This window comes from Mizuhopecten yessoensis, unplaced genomic scaffold, assembly GCF_002113885.1.
Source record: "Mizuhopecten yessoensis strain PY_sf001 unplaced genomic scaffold, ASM211388v2 scaffold716333, whole genome shotgun sequence".
NCBI classification, from domain to species: domain Eukaryota; kingdom Metazoa; phylum Mollusca; class Bivalvia; order Pectinida; family Pectinidae; genus Mizuhopecten; species Mizuhopecten yessoensis.
In genome coordinates, this window is record NW_018480064.1 from 605,726 (window position 1) to 628,965 (window position 23,240).

General features: G+C 37.4%; 1 protein-coding gene across 4 annotated transcripts in view; it reads left to right on the top strand.

The window, feature by feature from the left end:
* LOC110443227 (protein Jumonji-like) overlaps positions 1 to 22,834 on the top strand; it is a 29,259-nt gene extending 6,425 nt beyond the window's left edge. For 2 of the 4 annotated variants that reach the window (XM_021487305.1, XM_021487306.1), the window contains exon 6: positions 78 to 3,701. In XM_021487305.1, coding sequence (XP_021342980.1) covers positions 78 to 3,569 — 3,492 coding nt within the window. In that variant the 3' untranslated portion in view covers positions 3,570 to 3,701. Of the gene's footprint in view, positions 1 to 77; positions 3,702 to 9,233; positions 10,123 to 10,518; positions 10,731 to 11,176; positions 11,248 to 11,848; positions 11,928 to 12,351; positions 12,478 to 13,760; positions 13,920 to 14,646; positions 14,746 to 15,171; positions 15,294 to 15,737; positions 15,809 to 16,165; positions 16,281 to 18,756; positions 18,866 to 19,572; positions 19,756 to 20,122; positions 20,248 to 20,979; positions 21,149 to 22,109; positions 22,218 to 22,667 lie in introns of those variants that run through there. The other 2 variants (XM_021487308.1, XM_021487309.1) reach the window with 2 other exon arrangements.
* Positions 22,835 to 23,240: the final 406 nt, after the last annotated feature.

Genomic DNA, 23,240 nt, shown 5'->3' on the forward strand with positions numbered 1-23,240 from the left:
TAAAGAACAGTACAGCCATTTCACGTTACACAGTGTATACAATACAGAATTAAATTTTAATGTTTTTAACTGGACAGGTGATGCCACCTAGCGGCCGTGTGACACCAAGCAGAAAGGCCGCCCGAGCATGTGCTGGCACTCCTGAGACTGCAAGGGGGCTGGCAAGCTTTCCTTCCCGACAAGGTCAGAGGTCACAGGCCACCTCCAAGAGACGACAAGGCTATACATCACCTGCTATAACACCTGCAAAGTTGACCCGGTCCTACAGGAATGGGACGCCTTCCCCCATGAAAGGCACTAGAGGTAAAGCAAGTCCTGGAAAGATGACCGATGCAGAGCGTCTGTGTATCAAGAGAAAGGCGATTGCGACATTGACCTCTTCAAAACTTTCTCCTGACAAAAAAAGCAGGCGTAAGTCTCTTTTTGTTGACCAGTCAGAGATGGATGAAAAACCAGGGAGACAACGCCAGACCAAGGTAACCAGTGATTCGGACACAAGTAGTGTAGTGAGCGTTACTAACAGCTGTGGTCAAGAGGCCAGAAACGGTGAAGGGGTTAGTAGATCCTGTAATGTAGTAGACATTAACCTGCCTGAAGTGTCTAGTCCCAGTATAGCTGATGTAGTGTATGCATGTTCTATCACTCCCATAGCAAAGTCTACCACAGCATGTTGTACATCCAACTCTCCTACTACTTGTTCAGATGATGATGACAGTAAGACATCAAAGCTATATTCATCGGGTATGATACTGCCTGCAGGATTGAAGTCTAGTCTCATAAATAAATTCTGTTCCTGCCATACCCAAACCCCTTCTCTATCTTCAGAGGAGGTTATTCCCTGTACAGAGGCGGTTATTCCCTGTCCTTCAGAAACCCCTTCGATATCTGTAGAGGAGTCCATTCCCTATCCTACAAAGACCCTTTCTGTATCTGCAGAAGGTGCCGTTCCCTCTCCTACAACACAAACCCATTCTACCCAGGACGTGATTTTCTGTCCTACCAAAATCCATCCTGTATCTTCTGAGGACGTAGTTCCATACCCGACCCAAACCCATCCTGGTTCTACTGAGGATGTAGTTTCCTACTCTACCCAAACCCATCCTTTATCTATCGAGGATAACATTCCCTACCCTACCCGTACCCATCCTATATCTACTGAGGATGTAGTGTCCTGCCCTACCCAAACCAATCCTATTTCTACTGAGGATGTCATTCCCTGCCCTACCCAAACCAATCCTATATATACTGAGGATGTCGTTCCCTGCCCTACCCAAACCAATCCTGTATCTACTGAGGATGTCATTCCCTACCCTACCCGAACCCATCCTGTATCTACTGAGGATGTAGTTCCCTTCCCTACCCAAACCCATCCTGTATCTACTGAGGATATCATTCCCTGCCCTACCCAAACCAATCCTATTTCTACTGAGGATGTCATTCCCTGCCCTACCCAAACCCATCCTGTATCTACTGAGGAAATAGTTCCCTGCCCTACCCAAACCAATCCTGTATCTACTGAGGATGTCATTCCCTGCCCTACCCAAACCCATCCTGTATCTACTGAGGATATCATTCCCTACCCTACCCAAACCAATCCTTTATCTATCGAGGATATCATTCCCTGCCCTACCCAAACCAATCCTGTATCTACTGAGGATGTAGTGTCCTGCCCTACCCAATCCAATCCTATATCTACTGAGGATATCATTCCCTGCCCTACCCAAACCAATCCTGTATCTACTGAGGATGTAGTGTCCTGCCCTACCCAAACCCATCCTGTATCTACTGAGGATGTCATTCCCTGCCCTACCCAAACCAATCCTGTATCTACTGAGGATATCATTCCCTACCCTACCCAAACCCATCCTGTATCTACTGAGGATGTAGTTCCCTGCCCTACCCAAACCAATCCTTTGTCTATTGATGATGTAGTTCCCTACCCTACCCAAATCAATCCTGTATCTACTGAGGATGTCATTCCCTACCCTACCCAAACCCATCCTGTATCTACTGAGGATGTCATTCCCTCCCCTACCCAAACCCATCCTATATATACTGAGGATGTCATTCCCGGCCCTACCCAATCCCATCCTGTATCTACTGAGGATGTCATTCCCTGCCCTACCCAAACCCATCCTGTATCTACTGAGGATGTAGTTCCCTGCCCTACCCAAACCAATCCTATTTCTACTTGGGATGTCATTCCCTACCCTACCCAAACCCATCCTGTATATGCCACGGATGCCATTCCCTACCCTACCCAAACCAATCCTATATCTCCTGAGGATGTCATTCCCTACTCTACCCAAACCAATCCTATATCTTCTTGGGATGTCATTCCCTTCCCTACCCAAACCAATCCTATATCTACTGAGGATGTAATTCCCTACTCTACCCAAACTCATCTTGTATCTTCTGAGGAGATAATTCCCTGCTCTTCCAAACTGCTTGATTCAAGTGACTCCCTCCCAAGGCCATTTCCAGCATATGTGCCACTTTTCTCAACATTTGGCCCTTTTGTTAAAGATAGATTCAATACAGAGTCTGTGAAGAGTGAGTGCCAATCTCGCTACTTAGATATAGAGGTCAGGAAAAATTCCGAACATGATATCCCTTATTCTTACCAGTCCCAACCTGTATTTGACAGCAATCCTAACATTCATGCTAGTGAGACACTCTTGAAGAGTGAATCCGAAAACCAAATGCATTTCAATCTTTCACCATGTTTGAAAGTTTCGTCTGATAACATATTCCATTCAGAAATGACATTGGAAAATACAGATAAATCAACACAAACTGAGACAGACACCTTGCCTAGTATGTCTGACACTGCCTTGGCAGGTCTAGGAGATGACAGTCCTTCTGCAGATAAGATAAAGAAAGTAGTCACTTTGCCCCAGCAGATCGTAAAAATGACCACCCCAGTGTCTGTAGGTTGTGTTGTCAATATTGACGACAGTGGGTTCATTGACGGCTGTTTAGACTCCCCAACGCTGACATCACCATTCCCTAAATCTCTTCCCAAACATAAAGGAATCCTTGCCAAGTATAAATACAAAACTTCAACACCGTATTTAAAGTCAAAAACCAGAAAAGAAACATTCGTTTCGTTTCTTCTCCCTCCAATGTCAGCCTCACCAAAGGTTCAGTCTCATGCTCAGACTCTACATAAATCTCCTGTCAAAGCCTCTTCTACATCAAAAATCATGCGTATAGACCCACCCACATCCAATGTGATAGCTCCACCTGCCTGCCACATGATAGCCTCGCCCACATCAAACTTCACAACTTCACCCGTATCTGAACCTTCGTTCAGTGGAAAGTCTGTGGTTCATGCTAGGGTCAATAATTGTCCAATCAGAGCTAGTGCCTCCATTTTGCCCCATCCTGCCCCACCTTACTCTGTCCTAACCTCAATTCGTGAACAGAAACTGGCAATGAAGTCCTTGGATGCGGTTTCTATTCTGTCTAGTGCTAATGAGATACAGCCAAGTGATGGGTTACGACCCTCTGTCAGAACACTGTTCCCTCCGCCCCCCACCCTCTGTTATAGAGGGATACCTCAATAAACAGAATTGGTGTCAGAATAGTGTACCCTGTGCTACAGGGGTACAGTATTTGTGAACAGAAACAGAGTAGCCTCCCTTACCCAAGCTTAAAACTATAGGGGATACAGCTTGTGTGTACACAGTGTAGTCTCTCCCCCCNGTATGTGCATTGTATCCTGCTTCTGTCACTCTTTGCTGTCAGGTATTACTACCAGTAACTGGTAGCTTTTAAAAACAATTTGCAGAAGAAGAAAAAAAGATATGTTATAGTGGTACACATGTCAAGTGTTGAGATGAATTTGATCTGTTTACATTTAATGAATCTCCGACAAGTGCTCAGTGTTGGTTGGCTCTCTAAATGGAGACATTTAATATAAGTCAGTGACATGGGGTTAGATATGTGTTATTGAACAAGAAATTTCCTTGTTGTTTAATTTGGAATAATCTTGAAATATATAATTGAAAGTGCTTCATTTTTGGGATATATTCATTTATATATATAATTGTACTTTTTGGTTTAGTCTTGTAGTTAAGGTGTAATATTTCATGCAGACTTGTAGCTGATTTGTGCTTTTGTTTTTACACCTTGTACCACACAGTTGCATAGCTAGCTTGTAATGCTTTGTACAGTCTTATGCAGTAGCTAACTTGTTGTGCTTTGTACGGTCTTACAGCTTGCTTGTTCTTTTTAGCCCACCATCATCTGATGAAAGGCTGTTCAAATCACCTTTTGTCCGTGGTATGTCTGTCCTTAAACAAGTATTGTTAGTTCTGTATCTCAGAGTAGAAAAAAGTACAGGAGGTATCTTTCTCAAACTTCACCTGTAGGTTTAATTTGCCATTGTTCATAGATGTACATATCAAACTTCGGGAATGATGGAAAACCAGCATGGCCAACAGGCAGCTATCTTGAAATTTGAGGTTAAGTTTGTTATTGCTCTTTCTCAAACTTCAAATATATACTGATAGGAAAGTCAAGATGGCCGACAGTCAGCCATTTTGAATTTGAGAGTTAAAGTTTGTAAATGCTATTTTTCCTAAAGTTTAGGAAGGATCTTTCACAAACTTGACATGAAGATTCCTTACAGTCCCTAGTTAATATCAAATTATAGGACTGATCTTGAATTTTAAGAGTTAGATTTGTTAGTGTTACATGTATTTCTGAAAAAGGAAAGGAGGGATCTTTCTCAAATTTCACATGTAGATTCCCCTTGTTTCGCAATAAGTACTTTGTTAGTAAACAATCTCACTTTAGAAGTATAATGCCATACATATCAGTATGAAGGTTTCATGAAAAGTGCATTTACTGTTTTCATTACTCAATCAAACAGATAAGAAAAAATAAGGGAAAAGAAGACAAAAGATCAGTCTTACATAGCACCAAAGAAGATCTTATGATGGTGGGTGCCAAGATCCGTCTGGGATCTGTCGTTGTACATGTTTATAGGTGGCTTGTACTTATTTGTATGGTCCTGTAGCTAATTTGTCCTTTTTGTTTGGTCTTTTGGTGTGGACTTGATTACATAATTCACATATTTGTTTGTAAGATTTTGTTTGGCTGTTTCTTTCCTTGACTGTTGTAATATGTTAACTAGATCTGTGATGATACACTAGACTGACAATGTGGTGTATATATAACATGTTGTAATATGTTAACTAGATCTGGGATGATACACTAGACTGACAATGTGGTATATATAACATGTTGTAATATGTTAACTAGATCTGTGATGATACACTAGACCGACAATGTGGTATATATAACATGTTGTAATATGTTAACTAGATCTGCGATGATACACTAGACTGACAATGTGGTATATATAACATGTTGTAATCGGTTAACTAGATCTGTGATGATACACTAGACTGATAAAGTGGTATATATAACATGTTGTAATAGGTTAACTAGATCTGTGATGATACACTAGACTGATAAAGTGGTATATATAACATGTTGTAATAGGTTAACTAGATCTGTGATGATACACTAGGCTGACAATGTTGTATATATAACATGTTGTAATATGTTAACTAGATCTGGGATGATACACTAGGCTGACAATGTGGTATATATAACATGTTGTAACGACTCCAGTCTGGTTGTACAACCAGCTTTCTCCCACAACCACAAGACGTTTCCTTGCTCCTGACTCAGTAAATAAACCTGCTAGGAGTTGGTAAACTTTTTTTGGTTTTGGTTACCTACTTGTAGGTAACTCTGTGGACATTCTTCTGTTGGGCGACCTTTAACTTATGACGTCACATAATAATGCTTTGCGTCGTCATCTTCAATTGTGATGTCATTATTTATGGCAATAGTTTACCCAATCAGAAACAGACATATTCCATTTTCAAGGAAACCATTTCATTTTACGAGATATATTATCTTAGCGTTGAGGGAGGAAGAGGTCCCCAAACTTGTGATTGTGGTTATCATCTTCATCTAACTCTCATTTGTTAGTTTTCAAATTGTAAAAGACACTCTATTAACCTTGTGTCGTTATACAATTTGAAAATTAACTAACTCAATTTAGATAAACATGGTAGCCAACCATCACTCGTTTGGGAACCTTTATGTATCAGTGTGTCATATTAAACCTAATAATCCCCAGGAAGTTGGTTTTCAGTGTCCTTATCATTTATTGGGTTCAAGCATGATTTACCAACTTATTTGGAAAAAGGTGCTTTATGGGTACCGGTATTTTTTGAGACTTTTGGAGAGTTGTGCATTTATTCTAATTTTCCTAAATTGTAAGTGCCCTGGGTATACGTACTTATTGAGTGTAAAAGTATTGGAGTAGATGTACATTGTAATTATACCAACTATAAGTGCTATCATATTATAAATATCCCTTTAAATTGTACATGTGCTATCAATATTATACACATAGAACCTATGGCCAGTAGCCTAGTTTTCTATTTTTTCATGTTGTACATTCTTTTTGCTATTTCTTCTTTTTTCATGTCACATTCCATTTTCTTATAATCAGGTATTATAAGAATAAAATATGAATCAATATTGATTATTTTTTTCTGGAGAACTTTTGAAACCCACAATTGTAATAAATGTTATGCTTACAAAACAAAGTTGTCTTTCTAATCTTGTACAGAATGGAATATTAAAATCTTCTAGTTGGTTTAACTATTTATTACTGGGTGAGAGATATACTTCAATATTAATTCGCAAGGAATTTCCCACATGAATTCAGACATCTTGCTAGAACTCTGCGTATATACTTATATGTTGTTGATATTTGATAATCTGAAATCCTGGTAAAATAATTTGAAGAAGCATTTTCCTCGAATCATGAATTTACATAAAAATATATATCTCACAAGTTACAAATCTCACAAAAAATATATCTTGCAAGTTATACAAACTGCAGTAGATTTACAATGCTTCATTTGGAATTGATTTGACAGAAAACACAAAATGCATGACCAGAATTTAATACAGAAACAAGTTCCAGAGCAGCATCTTAAAATTCATTGAAGGTCCTTTTTAAAGACAGTCAATATAAATGTAAAGAAAAACTGTTCACATCTTTACCCTTGTTAATTCTTTTATTGTCCTTTCACCTTTTGAACTAGTTTCTATGAATAATTACTTGCTCTAGATCTGTAAACCCTGGATATGTCTACATAATCGTACAGTTGGTAGCTAGGTAAATAAGAGAATATCAATGGTAAAAATATAATTACACTACATACATGTACAATGATAAAAACAGTATGACATGGCTAATGCAGTCGTGCTGTCAAATGTAAAGTAAGCAAGTGCATTCATCAATAAATCAGGTATTGCTTTATGCTGTTACAAAAATAACAAAATCCTTGTTAAGTTACACCTGTGGATCATTTTGTACTCATTTTAAAAAGTCGGACAAAACTATAGAGCATGAAGTGAATTTACAGACTGGTTGAAAGGACAGCAGTATTTCACAGGCTACCTCCCCTCAAATTGATGTTGTAATTTGTATAGCCAGATAGACTGGAATAATTATGTTACAGTTCCCTGTCAAAGAATGCAACAAAGATGTTGTCTTCAGCGACAGTGTACAGTGGGAGTCGAACAATCTACCGTAGATGAAAGCTGTTTGTCGAACAGCATACACATGTGGCAGATTTTAAATGTTCCTAGGATTACGGTTGCCTTCTAGCACGCGCTAGGTAGTCTAGGGTCGCTGGTCGATTCCTGGTGGAAGCCCACCACATGTACTCTCTTTCGCGTTACACATATATCTGATATAGAAAAAAACACTATATTACAGGAACATTGCCTGTATTGAGGATAGATGATACTTGAAGCTCAGTTGTAAATTGTTTATAATTTTAATTCACTATCGTGAGTCATAAGCCCTATTCAAATGACTTTAATGTTTGCTAATATTATTGCTTCATATAACTAATTGTCTATAAATAGATGTTCCTATATTGAATTCACTCATATAAGTTATTTGAATTCACCAATGAAGCTCTTAATGAAATATTGTGAAAACCTCCCAACATGTAAGTGATTTACATTAATCTTTGTTTTGAGTTCAGCATGGTATTTGGGTTAAATGTTTTCTAATAAAAAAATGTTATGACAGAGTTGTTTTAAATATTCGAAATAAAATATTTACCTAATTGGCCTATGTACAATTTACAATTCTACAGTTGGGTTTAATACCAAACATGGGCTGATATGTGATTTCAGGAAGCTACAAGAATATGCTCTACTGCAACAGTTAATCTCACTTAATTAACTCTGAAAAAAGTTCCACCAGATGTTGTTTGAATTTGATACTGGTATATTTTGTCAAGTTTTATTTTTTGATAAAATAAAGTTGAAAACTAAAACTTTTGTGAATTTTATTGTTGCAAGATGTTCAACTTCTAGATATTTTTGAAGTTACGGATGGTCACTCAACAAGGGGAGCAACATTTCCCAGTCTGTTTATTATATAAAATGTATTCACCCCTTCATATTTAAACTGGACTTGCCCAGTCTTTAATTTGGTATGGTTCAAATATGACTTTAGGGGTGAATGGGTTAATGAGTTCCATGTAAACCATATATATAAATATGTATATAGGCTTATTATGGGTATCTTAAGTTATTTTTTGTGTTTAACTAACCAACTGTTATTTGATACATGCATGGTTTTAGTAAAATCTATTGAATGTATGACATTGTTAAAATGAATGTTGTAATGTTTTTTGGTTTTTTTTACCTATAATTCTAATGTTATTAACTTCCCCATACTAATCAGTGCATTTTTGTTTTACAGAATTAATGTCATTAATAAATGATAAAGTAACATGCATGTACTAATTATAATTTATAACTAACATACTAATTATGGTTGATTAATAGCATATACCTAGGTAACCTATTGACCTTTAATAACTAAGATATATTGCATATAATGCAAAATATATGAAGATATTTTAATTATTAAGTGAAATAATTTGAGTTCCAAACAAAATATATTTTAGATTCTTGAACTTTTTAATTGCTGTGTTAGGAACTTAAACATTATACAAATTTTTCTTTGTTTTAATTATGTGATGAAAATAATATTTTTCTCATATTTATCACATTTAGGTGCATTCTTAAAATAATGAAGGATTAGGATGATTAATTTATTACTTGTATACTTCATTTATAATTGATTCATATATATTTGATTTCTGCAGATAAAGCCCAGAGTACAGAAAGAAAAGAACAGACGAACATCAAAAGCAAATTCAGAAAAGCTGAGCCGAAAGTCATCTCAGGGAAGACGACTTAACTCCTCAAATGTTGTAAAGAAAAAAAAGAAGTTCAAGCCAGCAACTAAATTCATTGCCCACAGACTCCCCCAGAGGAAAGCTAAACTTCGCTGGAACAGTTGTTACCTTGAGGATGATGAGTTTGACAATGAAGTCAGCTTTGTATTTAAACAGTCCCCTGAGCCACACACCAGTAGGAAACATAAAGCAGATTTAGACACTGAAGACTTAGCCTCTAGTTCTGACATTAATATACCTTTAAAGAAAACCAGACTTAAAAAAATTGTGAAAAAATCAGAAAAGGCAAAAAGTCATGGAAAAATCAAATTACGTCAGACGAAAAAAAAAGTGAAGACAGAGAAAGTTTTAGGACAGAAAAATACCCCAGTAGAATGTGATAGTTCATCTGGGGTTCATACAAGGTCGGGCATTGTGTTACGAGTGGAGGGATGTGGGGAAGAGCCTGCTCTCCTTCCATCAAATGTCAATACAAATACGGCTCCTGCTGGGACTAATAAAACAAATATGGCTGCTACTGGGACAAGTAAAACTAACACAGCTACTGCAGGCACAAGTAAAGTAGTTCTAGAGTCCAGCAAGAAACGATCCCCAATGAAACAAAAACATATAAAAGAACTGAGAGAGAAATCGGACAAAAATAGATTTAAATTATTATCTTCAACTGAGAAACAAAGAAAAATTAAGGTGAAAAGAGAAAAAGGAACTAAAACAGAGACTTCAATGTCAGAGTCAGTCCAGCAAGGATCCAGACATGCTGGATCTGATGCTGTTAAGCAGAAGAGGAAACCATCAGGTAAGACTTTTTGTTGTAAACAGATTTGAATTGCACTCTATTATTTTTTAGCTTATAAGGAAACATGCTTATTAGTATAAGCAGTGGCTTCCAGATTGTCAAGTCCTCCCTCTTAAAAAAAAAATGTTCACTGTATAACTATTGAGTACATGGATTCACCTCAACGCCCAAATCATGAAAATATCACAGGTAGTCTGCTGTGAATATACTTATAATCCTACATACCTACCGGTAAACTTACAGTATTCACATTGTTTTTATCAAAAATTTTGACTGAATTTTTATTAGATCAGATATCTTGTATAAATTGTTGATTGTAAAAACATTTCTGGCCCCATGGCATTTACAGATAGGATTTTGATAATTGTTATTAATTGATGAATCATAATAAAACAGTGAAGAAGAGGCTGAAGGAAGTCCCTTCCTTAGAAAAGGAGGTGAAGCAGGAACCCTTCCCTGGTCCAGGAGAGCCCGCCAGACTTGTGGATGCTCCCTCATTTTATCCATCCGAGGAGCAGTTCTCTGATCCAATCAAATACATACAATCTGTCACCATGGTAGCAGAGCCATATGGAATGTGCAAGATAATTCCACCTTCAAGTTGGAAGGTTTGTGTGTTACATAACGGATTCTACTGTAAATAATGTACACAGTAGAACACTGATTATCTGACCCCAAAGGGTGACTCACAAATAACTGGTCATACAGTAATAAAGTGATGTTTGAATAATTGAAAGTTAGGATAATTTGAGTTTGGATATTGGGGTCAAATAATTGGAGTTTGGATAATTGGAACTGTTAATATAATGTGTTGGTGCCGTTATGTTCTGTGTGTCAGTGACAGGATGACAGGTACCCTCCTTACCTGGTATATAGTTTTCATGAGGCACTCCTATTCTGTGTATCGTTGACCGTTTCAGCTTACACTTATCATAATCTGATGGTTCAACTATTTAGAACTTGCAAAAAATATCAACTTTATCACTAATATATAGCTTTTAATAAAATGTTTAATTATTTTACATTATATAATAAATGTGTCTGTGTATTTCAGCCCGATAACAAAATAAGTGAGGAATTGCGTTTCACCACACAGAAACAGTACATCCACAAGCTGTATGATAGGTATGTATGAAAGAGAGAGACTGAGAAAGACAAATATTTATCATTCATAGATAATCTCAAACCAATGCCCATTCCACACGATTTTTTGAATGTTCTTCCCATCTCGTGCCAGATTTACTGTCATTACTGTAGTGACTTTATTTCTTACAGATTTTTATCAAACTTTATACAAAAGTCAAGTACAATTATACTTCAAATGAGTTCATATTTCAGGAACCAAAGATTAAGGGTAAAGTCGATCGTCATTGTCATTGTACATCTGAAATAAAAAAATATATATATATATACATGTATATAAATTTAAAACAAGTATCCCCTATCTGAAAAACTTGTGTGTGTGGTAATATTTTTTACATTCCAGTATCAATTTAAAGATATATCAGATTTCAAGGGCTTTGTGACATCAATTAAAGTTTTAATATTGTAAGCAGCTTTGTGAAAAAAGAATTGAAATATGAGTTCAAGTTCAAGTTCAAAGTCTTTTATTTTCCTGTCAAACACATAATATTCATAAAATCACACGACATATCAACATTTTAGTATAAAATGTGTCCAGCCAAATGACTTAGTTTTAATGAATGAATTTGTTGCCTATCTGCAGGTTTGGTCCCAACGTTTGTCAGCTGAAAGGTCTACAGAAGCACTTAGACGCCCATGGAGTGTCTGAACCATTCCCAGTGGTAAGTCTTCTCCGTCAAAATCCAAACATCTCATAGCTTAGTGCTATTATTCAGTCTCAAACAGTTACAAGCTCAAATACAACCTCATCAAAATTTACAACAGTGTATTATTGCTTTTATGACTTGATGAAATAAATGGAGTGTCTAACTAGAATCCATACATATATAAAAAAATAAATGTTACCAATATTTGCTACAGCTAGATCAACATTGCACATTGTAATAAGATAATGTATGCATAAGATTCATAACCATAATTTGAATTGAACTTTTTGTTTTAACAGGATGATAATTCCTTTGAGAAAATAAACATTCTAGGTATGTTTTCTAGAATGGATTATCTTTTAGGAGGAAAAATGTGTTTTCATTTTCTTTAAAGGGAGACAATCATATATATATACCCACCATATTTGTCCCTTTTCAGATAGGAGGTGTTGAAGTTGACATCTGTAAATTTTCAGCTGTCATTGAACACCTTGGAGGAATGCAGAACGTCATTGAAAAGAAGAAACTATTGAAAGTTGCAGACATCATAGGCATTCCTAAATCAGTAAGGAACTAAAATGTTTCCCAGTGTATTTGTTTTGATTCACAAATTGTTGTTTATGGCCTGTTTGTTGGATCAAAATACCACCTATGGTTCTATAAATACAGATTTACTGTGTGTTCTATAAATACAGATTTACTGTGTGTTCTATAAAAACAGATTTACTGTGTTCTATAAATACAGATTTACTGTGTGTTCTATAAATACAGATTTACTGTGTATTCTATAAATACAGATTTACTGTGTATTTGAGTTGGTAGTGACCTTGACTCTTTTGCTTAAAACTATAGAACATCACTTCCTGTTTCCAGGAATATACTGTTAAGCCTGTGTGTTCCCAATAATATGGCAATTAAACAATAAAATTCAATTCTTATGTGATAGTTAAACAGTAAGCCCTAGATAGGAAAACCGATCAAAACCAATCAGTACGATACTTTATACTGTATGTTTATGGGTTGTATTGTAGCCTCCGTGTAGGTGGATGTAGACTTTTCATCTTGAACCTTAAACAGTGCAGGAAATGTGAATGATGAAACAAATTTCAGGAGTTGCAGAGTTTAAGAAAATCTTAGCATAAACTTAATCTTGCTTCCTTGTACTGTAAATTCCTGATGTTACATATACAGATGTGTGGTTGTTGTAGGCACAGGACGGGGGGATCAAGCTGTATGATACTTACTATAAATTCCTGATGTTACATATACAGATGTGTGGTTGTTGTAGGCACAGGACGGGGGGATCAAGCTGTATGATACTTACTATAAATTCCTGATGTTACATATACAGATGTGTGGTTGTTGTAGGCACAGGACGGGGGGATCAAGCTGTATGATACTTACTATAAATTCCTGATGTTACATATACAGATGTGTGGTTGTTGTAGGCACAGGACGGGGGGATCAAGCTGTATGATACTTACTATAAATTCCTGATGTTACATATACAGATGTGTGGTTGTTGTAGGCACAGGACGGGGGGATCAAGCTGTATGATACTTACTATAAATTCCTGATGTTACATATACAGATGTGTGGTTGTTGTAGGCACAGGACGGGGGGATCAAGCTGTATGATACTTACTATAAATTCCTGATGTTACATATACAGATGTGTGGTTGTTGTAGGCACAGGACGGGGGGATCAAGCTGTATGATACTTACTATAAATTCCTGATGTTACATATACAGATGTGTGGTTGTTGTAGGCACAGGACGGGGGGATCAAGCTGTATGATACTTACTATAAATTCCTGATGTTACATATACAGATGTGTGGTTGTTGTAGGCACAGGACCGGGGGACCAAGCTGTACGATACTTATTGTAAATTCCTAGTATCTTACGATATGCTGTCTGCAGACAAGAAACGCAAACTTGAAGATGAGGTAACAGAGATGAGAAAAAACAGGAAAGGAAAGGGCGAGGAAGAGGACTGTGTCATAAAGGTAACTGTTTGGACCTTCTCATAGGTAACTGTTTGGACCTGTTTGGACCTTCTCATAGGTAACTGTTTGGACCTTCTCATAGGTAACTGTTTGGACCTTCTCATAGGATGTGTACTTTTGTAGGTAAATTTGAAGTTGATAATGGCCTTTAATAGAATTCATTAAATGCTAATAATTATACTTAACATTGTTCTGCTCACATGACTTTTTGTCAAAGTTTTATGTTCAATGTCTAGGTAAATGTATACTATGTATATACCTATATATTTCATTGCATCTATATCAGTTTAGAGTTATCTCCCTGGAGTAAATTAAAATGAATAATTTTAAGATAGATATTCACCTTTAGTGTGTTCAATGCATGCCATATATGGTGGTAGGCTTAGGTCTGAATCCCAGTTGAGTCTCATAACGAGCTCTGAAATAAGTGATAAGACATTATTTATCTTTCTGTAACTTATTATTGCTTGTCTTTGTCTAAATGGACCATTTGAGTTAAACTGTAGGACTGTGACATTGGGTGGCAAACCCACAATGTGAGTATGATTGATACCACAAAATGAAATCATGTTGATTGTATTGATATTGTCAACCGTTGTTGCAGTTTCACAGTTAAAAGTGAAAGGATCTATCGGACATTTTTGTATGTTAAATACAAAATCTGTTTGATATATTCCTTTGTCAGTGATAAAAGAGAAGTAAATGATCTGATTCTCAATTGGTACAGGGTAAGAACATGTCCTTGGTCATGTTCAATAGAGCTGCACGTAATATCGGCGCTGCCTGGCTCCGGGACCCCTCATCCAACACAACGGGAAATACTGAGGTTTGTGTTTAAGGTCAATCAGCATGATTAGGAACACAATTTACAAATATTATGACTAATTATTTTTTTCCCAACCTTGTTTGGTTTTAATCTTTTTAGGAAGGACTTTTATTTTATGGGGGAGTTCTTCACAGCCTACAAGTATTGCTTTATACAGTTGGGTTGAGTTCAGTAACTAAAGTGAGGTCAACATGGCCTGAATGTAAAGATTATTGAATGTTTTATCTTGCATGGAAATTGAAAAATTGAAAAAAAATGTAATGATGATGTTCATTTAAAATCTAAAGGGAAATCATTGTTATTGCTGTGGTTTCATGCTAACTTTGTGTGGGGACCGGTTATTTGATCTTTTCATCACAGTTTAGTAGAAATAATACTGTAAGCTTTATTCCATTTATTAAAATCTTTTGTGTTATGTTATTTCAGAAGGAGTACTGGAACATAGTGAAAGGGAGAAAATCCCATGTGGTTGTACATGGCGGCCATATTGATACTCAAGCTCACAACTGTACTGTATTTTCTTCTAAAAAGGACAATCATTACTACAGGTAAAGACAGTAGAATCACTTACAAACAGGTAAAGGGGTTGGGCCACTATAACAGGTGAAGAAGGCACGGCGAGTACTACAGGTAAATGGTAGGAGGTGGAGGCACTGTAACAGGTAAAGAAGGAGGGGCCAGTACTACAGGTAAATGGTAGGGGGTGGAGGCACTGTAACAGGTAAAGAAGGAGGGGTCAGTACTGCAGGTTAATGGTAGGGGGTGGGGGGCATTGTAACAGGTAAAGAAGGTGTGTCACCATTACATGTAAAGTGTTAGCACAATTACCGCTTGAGACTGTAGAGTCACTGCTAAAGGTGAGGTCACCATGACCTGGAAATGGGGGTGTACTACTTCAGGTAGAAGGGATGGGGTCACAAACAGGTAGAGGGGTAAGAGGATTATTTACAAACAAGAATAATGTAGAATGATTCTTTTTTTTTTCAACCCAGCCATCCATGGAATCTTAACAATCTGCCCCATAGTCCTGACTCCCTGCTGCGCTACCTCGGACATGTGTCTGGTATGTAATCTCTAGGTATCAATTGTGATTTAAGTCTGTAGGCTGTACTTATAACTGTTTTGTCATATTTACCTTTGAATGTGAATGTGTAATAAGTTGCTTTCCTCTGTAAATCTTACATTTCTGAAAGACATTTATTTTTGCCATATTCATTATGTGAAAAAATAATTGCGTAATTGAAATGCAGTGAATTTCTTCCAGAAACAAAGAAATGAATGTTTTACCTGTGAAATCAAAGTGCCGTAGAGTACAGTACATTAAATAATCCTGGTAGAATAATATAACTGAAGATTAAAGCATAAACATTGTCAAAAATGATTTGTATTTTAGACTGTACCTAACTTTGTTTGTCCCTAGGAGTGACCGTACCAACACTACATATGGGGATGGCGTTCACCACGTCCTGTTGGTCAACTGATATCCACAGCCTTCCGTACGTCCAGTACCTACACACAGAGTCCGACACGGTCTGGTGAGTCATACTATAACCTGGTTATACTGCCAACACCATACGACCAGTACCTACACACAGAGTCAGACACGGTCTGGTGAGTCATACTATAACCTGGTTATACTGTCAACACCATACGACCAGTACTATCACTCAGAGTTAGACACGGTCTGGTGGGTCATACAAAAACCTTGTTATACTGTCAACACCATACCACCAGTACTATCACTCAGGGTCAGACATGGTCTGGTGAGTCGTACAAAAACCTTGTTATACTGCCAACACCATACGACCAGTACTATCACTCAGGGTCAGCCACGGTCTGGTGAGTCATACTATAACCCGGTTATACTGCCAACACCATACGTCCAGTACTATCACTCAGAGTTAGACACGGTCTGGTGGGCCATACAAAAACCTTGTTATACCGTCAACACCATACCACCAGTACTATCACTCAGGTCAGACATGGTCTGGTGAGTCATACAACAACCTTGTTATACTGCCAACACCATCCGACCCGTCCTATCACTCAGAGTCAGACACGGTCGGGTGAGTCATACTATAACCCGGTTATACTGCCAACACCATCCGACCCGTCCTATCACTCAGAGTCAGACCCGGTCTGGTGAGTCTTACAAAAACCTTGTTATACTGTCATCACCATACGACCAGTACTATCACTCGGGGTCAGACACGGTCTGGTGTGTTGTACAAAAAACCTGTTATTCTGCCAACACCATACGACCAGTACTATCACTCACAGTCGAGACACGGTCTGGTGAGTCGTACAAAAACCTTGTTATACTGTCAACACCATACAACCAGTACTATCACTCGGAGTCAGACACGGTTTGGTGAGTCATACTAAAACCTGGTTATACTGCCATTACCCTACAACCAGTACTATCACTCAGAGTAGGGCATGGTTTTGTGAGTCGTACAAAAACTTGTTATACTGTCAACACCATACAACCAGTTTTATCACTCAGGGTCAGACACGGTCTGGTGAGTCATACTATAACCTGGTTATACTGCCAACTCCATACGATCAGTACTATCACTTAGAGTCAGACACGGTCTGGTGAGTCGTACTATAACCTGGTTATACTGTCAACACCATACAACCAGTTTTATCTCTCAGGGTCAGACACGGTCTGGGGAGTCGTACAAAAACCTTGTTATACTGCCATTACCCTACGACCAGTACTATCACTTAGAGTCAGACATGGTCTGGTGAGTCGTACAAAAACCTTGTTATACTGTCAACACCACACAACCAGTTTTATCACTCAGAGTAGGACAAGGTCTGGTGAGTAGTACAAAAACTTGTTATTCTGCCAACACCATACGACCAGTACTATCACTCACAGTCGAGACACGGTCTGGTGAGTCGTACAAAAACCTTGTTATACTGTCAACACCATACGACCAGTTCTATCACTCGGGGTCAGACACGGTCTGGTGTGTTGTACAAAAAACCTGTTATTCTGCCAACACCATACGACCAGTACTATCACTCACAGTCAGACACGGTCTGGTGAGTCGTACAAAGACCTTGTTATACTGTCAACACCATACGACCAGTACTATCACTCACAGTCAGACACGGTCTGGTGAGTCGTACAAAAACCTTGTTATACTGTCAACACCATACAACCAGTACTATCACTCGGAGTCAGACACGGTTTGGTGAGTCATACTAAAACCTGGTTATACTGCCATTACCTTACAACCAGTACTATCACTCAGAGTAGGGCATGGTTTTGTGAGTCGTACAAAAACTTGTTATACTGTCAACACCATACAACCAGTTTTATCACTCGGGGTCAGACACGGTCTGGTGAGTCGTACATAAAACTTGTTATTCTGCCAACACCATACGACCAGTACTATTACTCGGGGTCAGACACGGTCTGGTGAGTAGTACAAAAATCCTGTTATTCTGCCAACACCATACGACCAGTACTATCACTCAGAGTCAGACACGGTCTGGTGAGTCGTACTAAAACCTCAGTAGAGGGAGATACATGCTAATAATGTTAAGAAAAAAATGAAACAAAGCTTGAAATAGTGTATGAATTGTCACATAGCTCCATGATATGCCATACTCAGTAAACCTGTTACGATGCTGTATACCCATTGTAACATCAGGATTAAAACAGTTACATTGTGATCTTAAGTTGACTTAACATTATAATAGGCATGAACTCAGGATAGTGACTTGGTAGTCTGATGATTGTCAGAGAAAACTCTTTTTTTCTTCTTGAATATTTACATACATTCTTGGTACTTGGATAAAAATTGTCTGTAAATTGTTTCCAAATCTTATGAGATTTAAGAAGCTTGTCCTGAAGTACACTCGTTAGTCTGTTTTGCATGAAAACGTATTTAAATTCCTGTACATATTTACATTGCCTATAAGATTTTCAATTGAACAAAATTACCCAGTAGTTGGAAATGGCCCTTGCTTACTTGTACTTTCTTGTTCGATCAGGTACTCTGTGCCAGGACACAGGGAGGAGGATTTTAGGTCGGCCATGACCACACTCGTACCCACGTTAGTGAGTGATGGCCCGCACTGGCTCCGAGAGGACACGGTCATGGTGAGTATACACAAAAAAAAATTCTTCAAATAAATGAGACAATATTTTTCACTGTTTTTATAACAAGTTTTTATGTGTTATCCACTTAAACTGTAACCTTTATAATATATAAATCTTTATAAACCTAGATTGAGTTATAAAAAGCATTATTAAGCTTAATGATCGATGTGAGAAGGTAAAACTGGAATCGATGATATATTATAAAACTGTCCTCAAAATACACATTTTTGAATTTGAAAAAAAAATATTTGAAGATTTGACAAATAAACATGTCATGGACAATAATGTATCATTATCTAGTGAAGATTGTAATGATCCAGGCCTTTAGATATGTCCTATTGTATGAATTTTTTATGTAAATTAAACCCTATGTTTATAGTGATGTTCAGTTTAGGGGTTTAATGTGCTTAATAATTAAGGTCAGAGAAAAGATTTGTTGATAACCATTTGTTGAGTGAATGAATTACAAAAGAGTGATTGAGCAATCCCATTGTTTGCCTGAATATGAAATCTTCATCAGATATACAACATATATGAAATGTACATAGTCTAACCTTATATAACCTGATACCATATTGGTGCTCTGTATACTAGTGTCGACTGACTCCATTTCCCAGATCTAAAAAAAAAAATACTGTGCAAAGATAAGATTTTTTTCCCCTTTTAAGCATAGTTTGAAAGCAGATTGCTGACTTTATTTCATTCAGGTACCCCCAGATGACCTTACAGCTAATGGTGTAGCGGTCAGTAGGTGTGTCCAGAGACCTGGTCAGTTTGTTGTGGTGTTTCCACGCTGTTACACATCCACAATCAGCTGCGGTTATTCGCTGGCCGAGTCTGTCCACTATGCAACACCCAGTTGGCTGGAGGCTGGCCAGATCGCCACAAAGGTACTACATCTGTAAAAGACTTCAGTTGACTTAGATGTCAGAAGTGATTTTAAACATTGTAACCTGATGTGCTGGTGGTAGTCATGGGTTCATCTCTTGGTGTCCGGGTCAACAAATATTGATCCTTATATTAGAATCTAAAAAGGAACTGTATAGATCTTTGGTCAACCATTCCTGAGCTAAATACTTTATGTTTGAACTGAAGGCCTCTATTTGACAGAGAACTTGTAAAATACATAATATTACATTAACAACAACACTGGGCTGTTAGTAATATTTGTCAATTTTATATCGTTGTGTATAACTATGGTGCTATGGTATAACAATGCCTTCAGAAAGCGGATTAATATTGTTTTCTATGTTACAGACTTTGAATGACAGCTTTGAACCGGAAATGTTTTCCATGGATGAGTTGCTGACGAGGATAGCAGAGGATCCAGCGACTCCTATTGATGTCCTGGCCGCAGTGTTACCATGGCTACAAAAAATCATGTAAGTAAGCACTCCTTATACATACAGAAATTAATATACCGATACAGCTTCAAAAATCTAAGTCACTGTCAAAGTTTAACTCAAAAGCATATCTTATCAATGCAGTCATAAATTAGCGCATTAACACATCAGAGACTTGGAGTCAATGTGAGAAAACTGATGGATATTGTTATAATATTACCTGTAACCTGATCAAGGTTCTGCTATTAATGTTAGCAGATTTTATGAAATAGTTTATCATAAATCTGATTCTCACCTACATTTATCTTGAAATGTATTGTTAAAATTTGGCAGGTATTTCTTTGTTAAGACTCCTTGGGGAGGCATACACAAATATACAGTGGAAAGCCTGAATTTTAGCACTGTCCATTAGTTAGTGCTTTCAGGATTTATACGAAAATATTAAAATAATATAACTGCTTACCTAGTTATATGTACTTCTACAATAAATAAAAAACAAATACCTGAAGTTCTTTTGTATGATATATTGCATATATACCCAGCATTCTGCTACCGCTAGCCCTCCACCACTTGGTCACAGGTTCAAGACCTACGTGGGGCAGTCGCCAAGTACTGGCCGTAGTTTGGTAGTTTTTCGGGAACTCGGCCTTCCTTCACCACCAAAACCTGGCACGTCCTTAAATAATCATAGCTGTTAATAGGACGTAAAACACAAACAAACCAAACCAAACCCAGCTACTTCATAATACCATTGCTTGTTGATGTTGACAGTGATCGGGAGTTGGAGAGCCGACAAGTGTTATTTGAGGCGGGACTCAAGTCATCAAAGCGCATGTGTACCAGTGGTAACCTGCCTCACATCTCCTCGAGGGGGGCATGTCAGGTCGAGGAAATCATCACCATGTGTGATGTGTCAAAGAAGATCTGTTATCTGTCATTGGTAAGTGTCAGCAGCCTTCAGTAGTGTGCATTATATAATAATGTAACTTACGTAATGGTACGGTGTGAAATGCTTTCGCTCATTTAATTATGGTGACAATTTTATGCATGTTTCACTCAGTTGTTGCAAATATTCATATTTACAATCAATCTAATTAAAATTAAATTTTCAATCGCTCCTGTTTACTGATATGTCGCGTTGAAGATCTAACAACATCCCGTAGAGGGTCATGTTCAGGCGACCTTTGCATTAACCAATCAGATGAGAGCTTTCGCATTTCTGTAAGTGATGATGTAATGATTTCGGAACACACTTGCTATACTAAAAGACCGAGAGGTGTCAAATGAGCATCGAAAATGGTGGCGCCCATGACACCACGCCGTGTCTATCTACAAGACAACGTTTGTACAATTTGTGGATTTTGCTTTGAAATAAGACAGACTTCCTCTTCTGGTGATGTTGTCGATTTTGGGCTACGAGGTGTCTGCATTAAATGCTACAGGTCCTGCTTTCTGATTGGTTGAAAGAAAGAGTTATGTCGCGTTTTGATTGGCTTGTTATAAATACGATAATGCATTCATGTTGACCTCTGACGTGACCCTCTATGGGATGTTGTTAGATCTTCAACGCGACATATCAGTAAACGGGAGCGATGTGAAGATATAATTTTAATTAGATTGATTTACAATTTGTGCCAATTGGCAAAGATATCAATTTGTATGATTAGTAAATTACTGAACTTTCTGATCCTATAAAGACCCTAAAATTAGATTTTAACTCATTCATCCCTGAAGACACATTTGAACCTTTCCAATTCAAAGGTTGGAATAGTTCATTATGAAACTTAAGGGGTGAATGAGTTAAATATCTATTATGAACCTTGTATCTACTTATGCTATTACTTCTATCAAGTGAAGGGTTTTCACACTTGTTTGATATTTCAATATTTTCTATTTGAAAGGTGTTAAATGAAGTTGATGACCTGGCCTTTTCACTGGAACATGGATTGGCTCACATACAGAAAAAACGCAATATCCGATCTTGTAAACTCATGTTCCGTCATACAGAGGTGAGATTTGTCACTGTCAGTGGTTTTGCTTCTCGTTTTACCTCGGTGCTTACCATATTTATTTGACAGTTAGCTCTTACCTGGAAATAAGCCACCCATATAGCTCAATAGAAATACTATTTTGTTTTCTGTATTAGCCAGTATGTCAGTGATAAATCAGATGACCACTATACTACGGATTGCATATCAGTGGAAACATTTGATGATCATTTCAACATTAAATGTATTTTGCCATGTTGCTGCAGCCTGTTTGATAAAAATGCTTTGTAATGAAGTACATCTATACAAAATATAACCTGTGTAAATTAGTTATATAAGGTGTTTTCCTGTAAATTAGTTATATAAGGTGTTTTCCTGTAAATTAGTTATAGGTGTTTTCCTGTAAATTAGTTATATAAGGTGTTTTCCTGTAAGTTAGTGATATAAGATGTTTTCCTGCTTGTTTTGTAGGACGAACTGACGAAGCTTTTACGAGATGTGAAGGAACGACTCAGTACTCAATACAACAGCTCTGGTGGGACAGAATCATCCGAGGGAAGCTCACCACGCAGGAAACAGCCACGCAAGGGGGAACCCAAAAGCTGATGTCGTGATAATGACTGAAAGATACTAATCATTAACAGTTCAGCAATGTTATTATCATCACTATATACTGTGGAACATCTAGTCTGGACACTGGACTCTGTAAAATGTCTACAAAAACAGATAACCATTATTGGTAAAATCTTACATTCTTGAATAACAGAAAGACAAAGTTCAACTTATGCCATGTTATATATAACCAATAATAACGGTTTCTGTTCTCTCTCACCTTTGTTTTTACGTCCTATTGACAGCTATGACCATATAAGGACATGCCAGGTTTTGGTGGTGGATACCTTAACCGCTTGGCTAGAACAACCCCTTCTATCACCTCATTTAGTCAAAAAAATTATGGCAGATAATCTAGAAATGTCCCATTACATGTGTTTATGTATCTAGAAATTTTCAACTTATCTCAGGAGTTTGTTGGAACAGATTTTA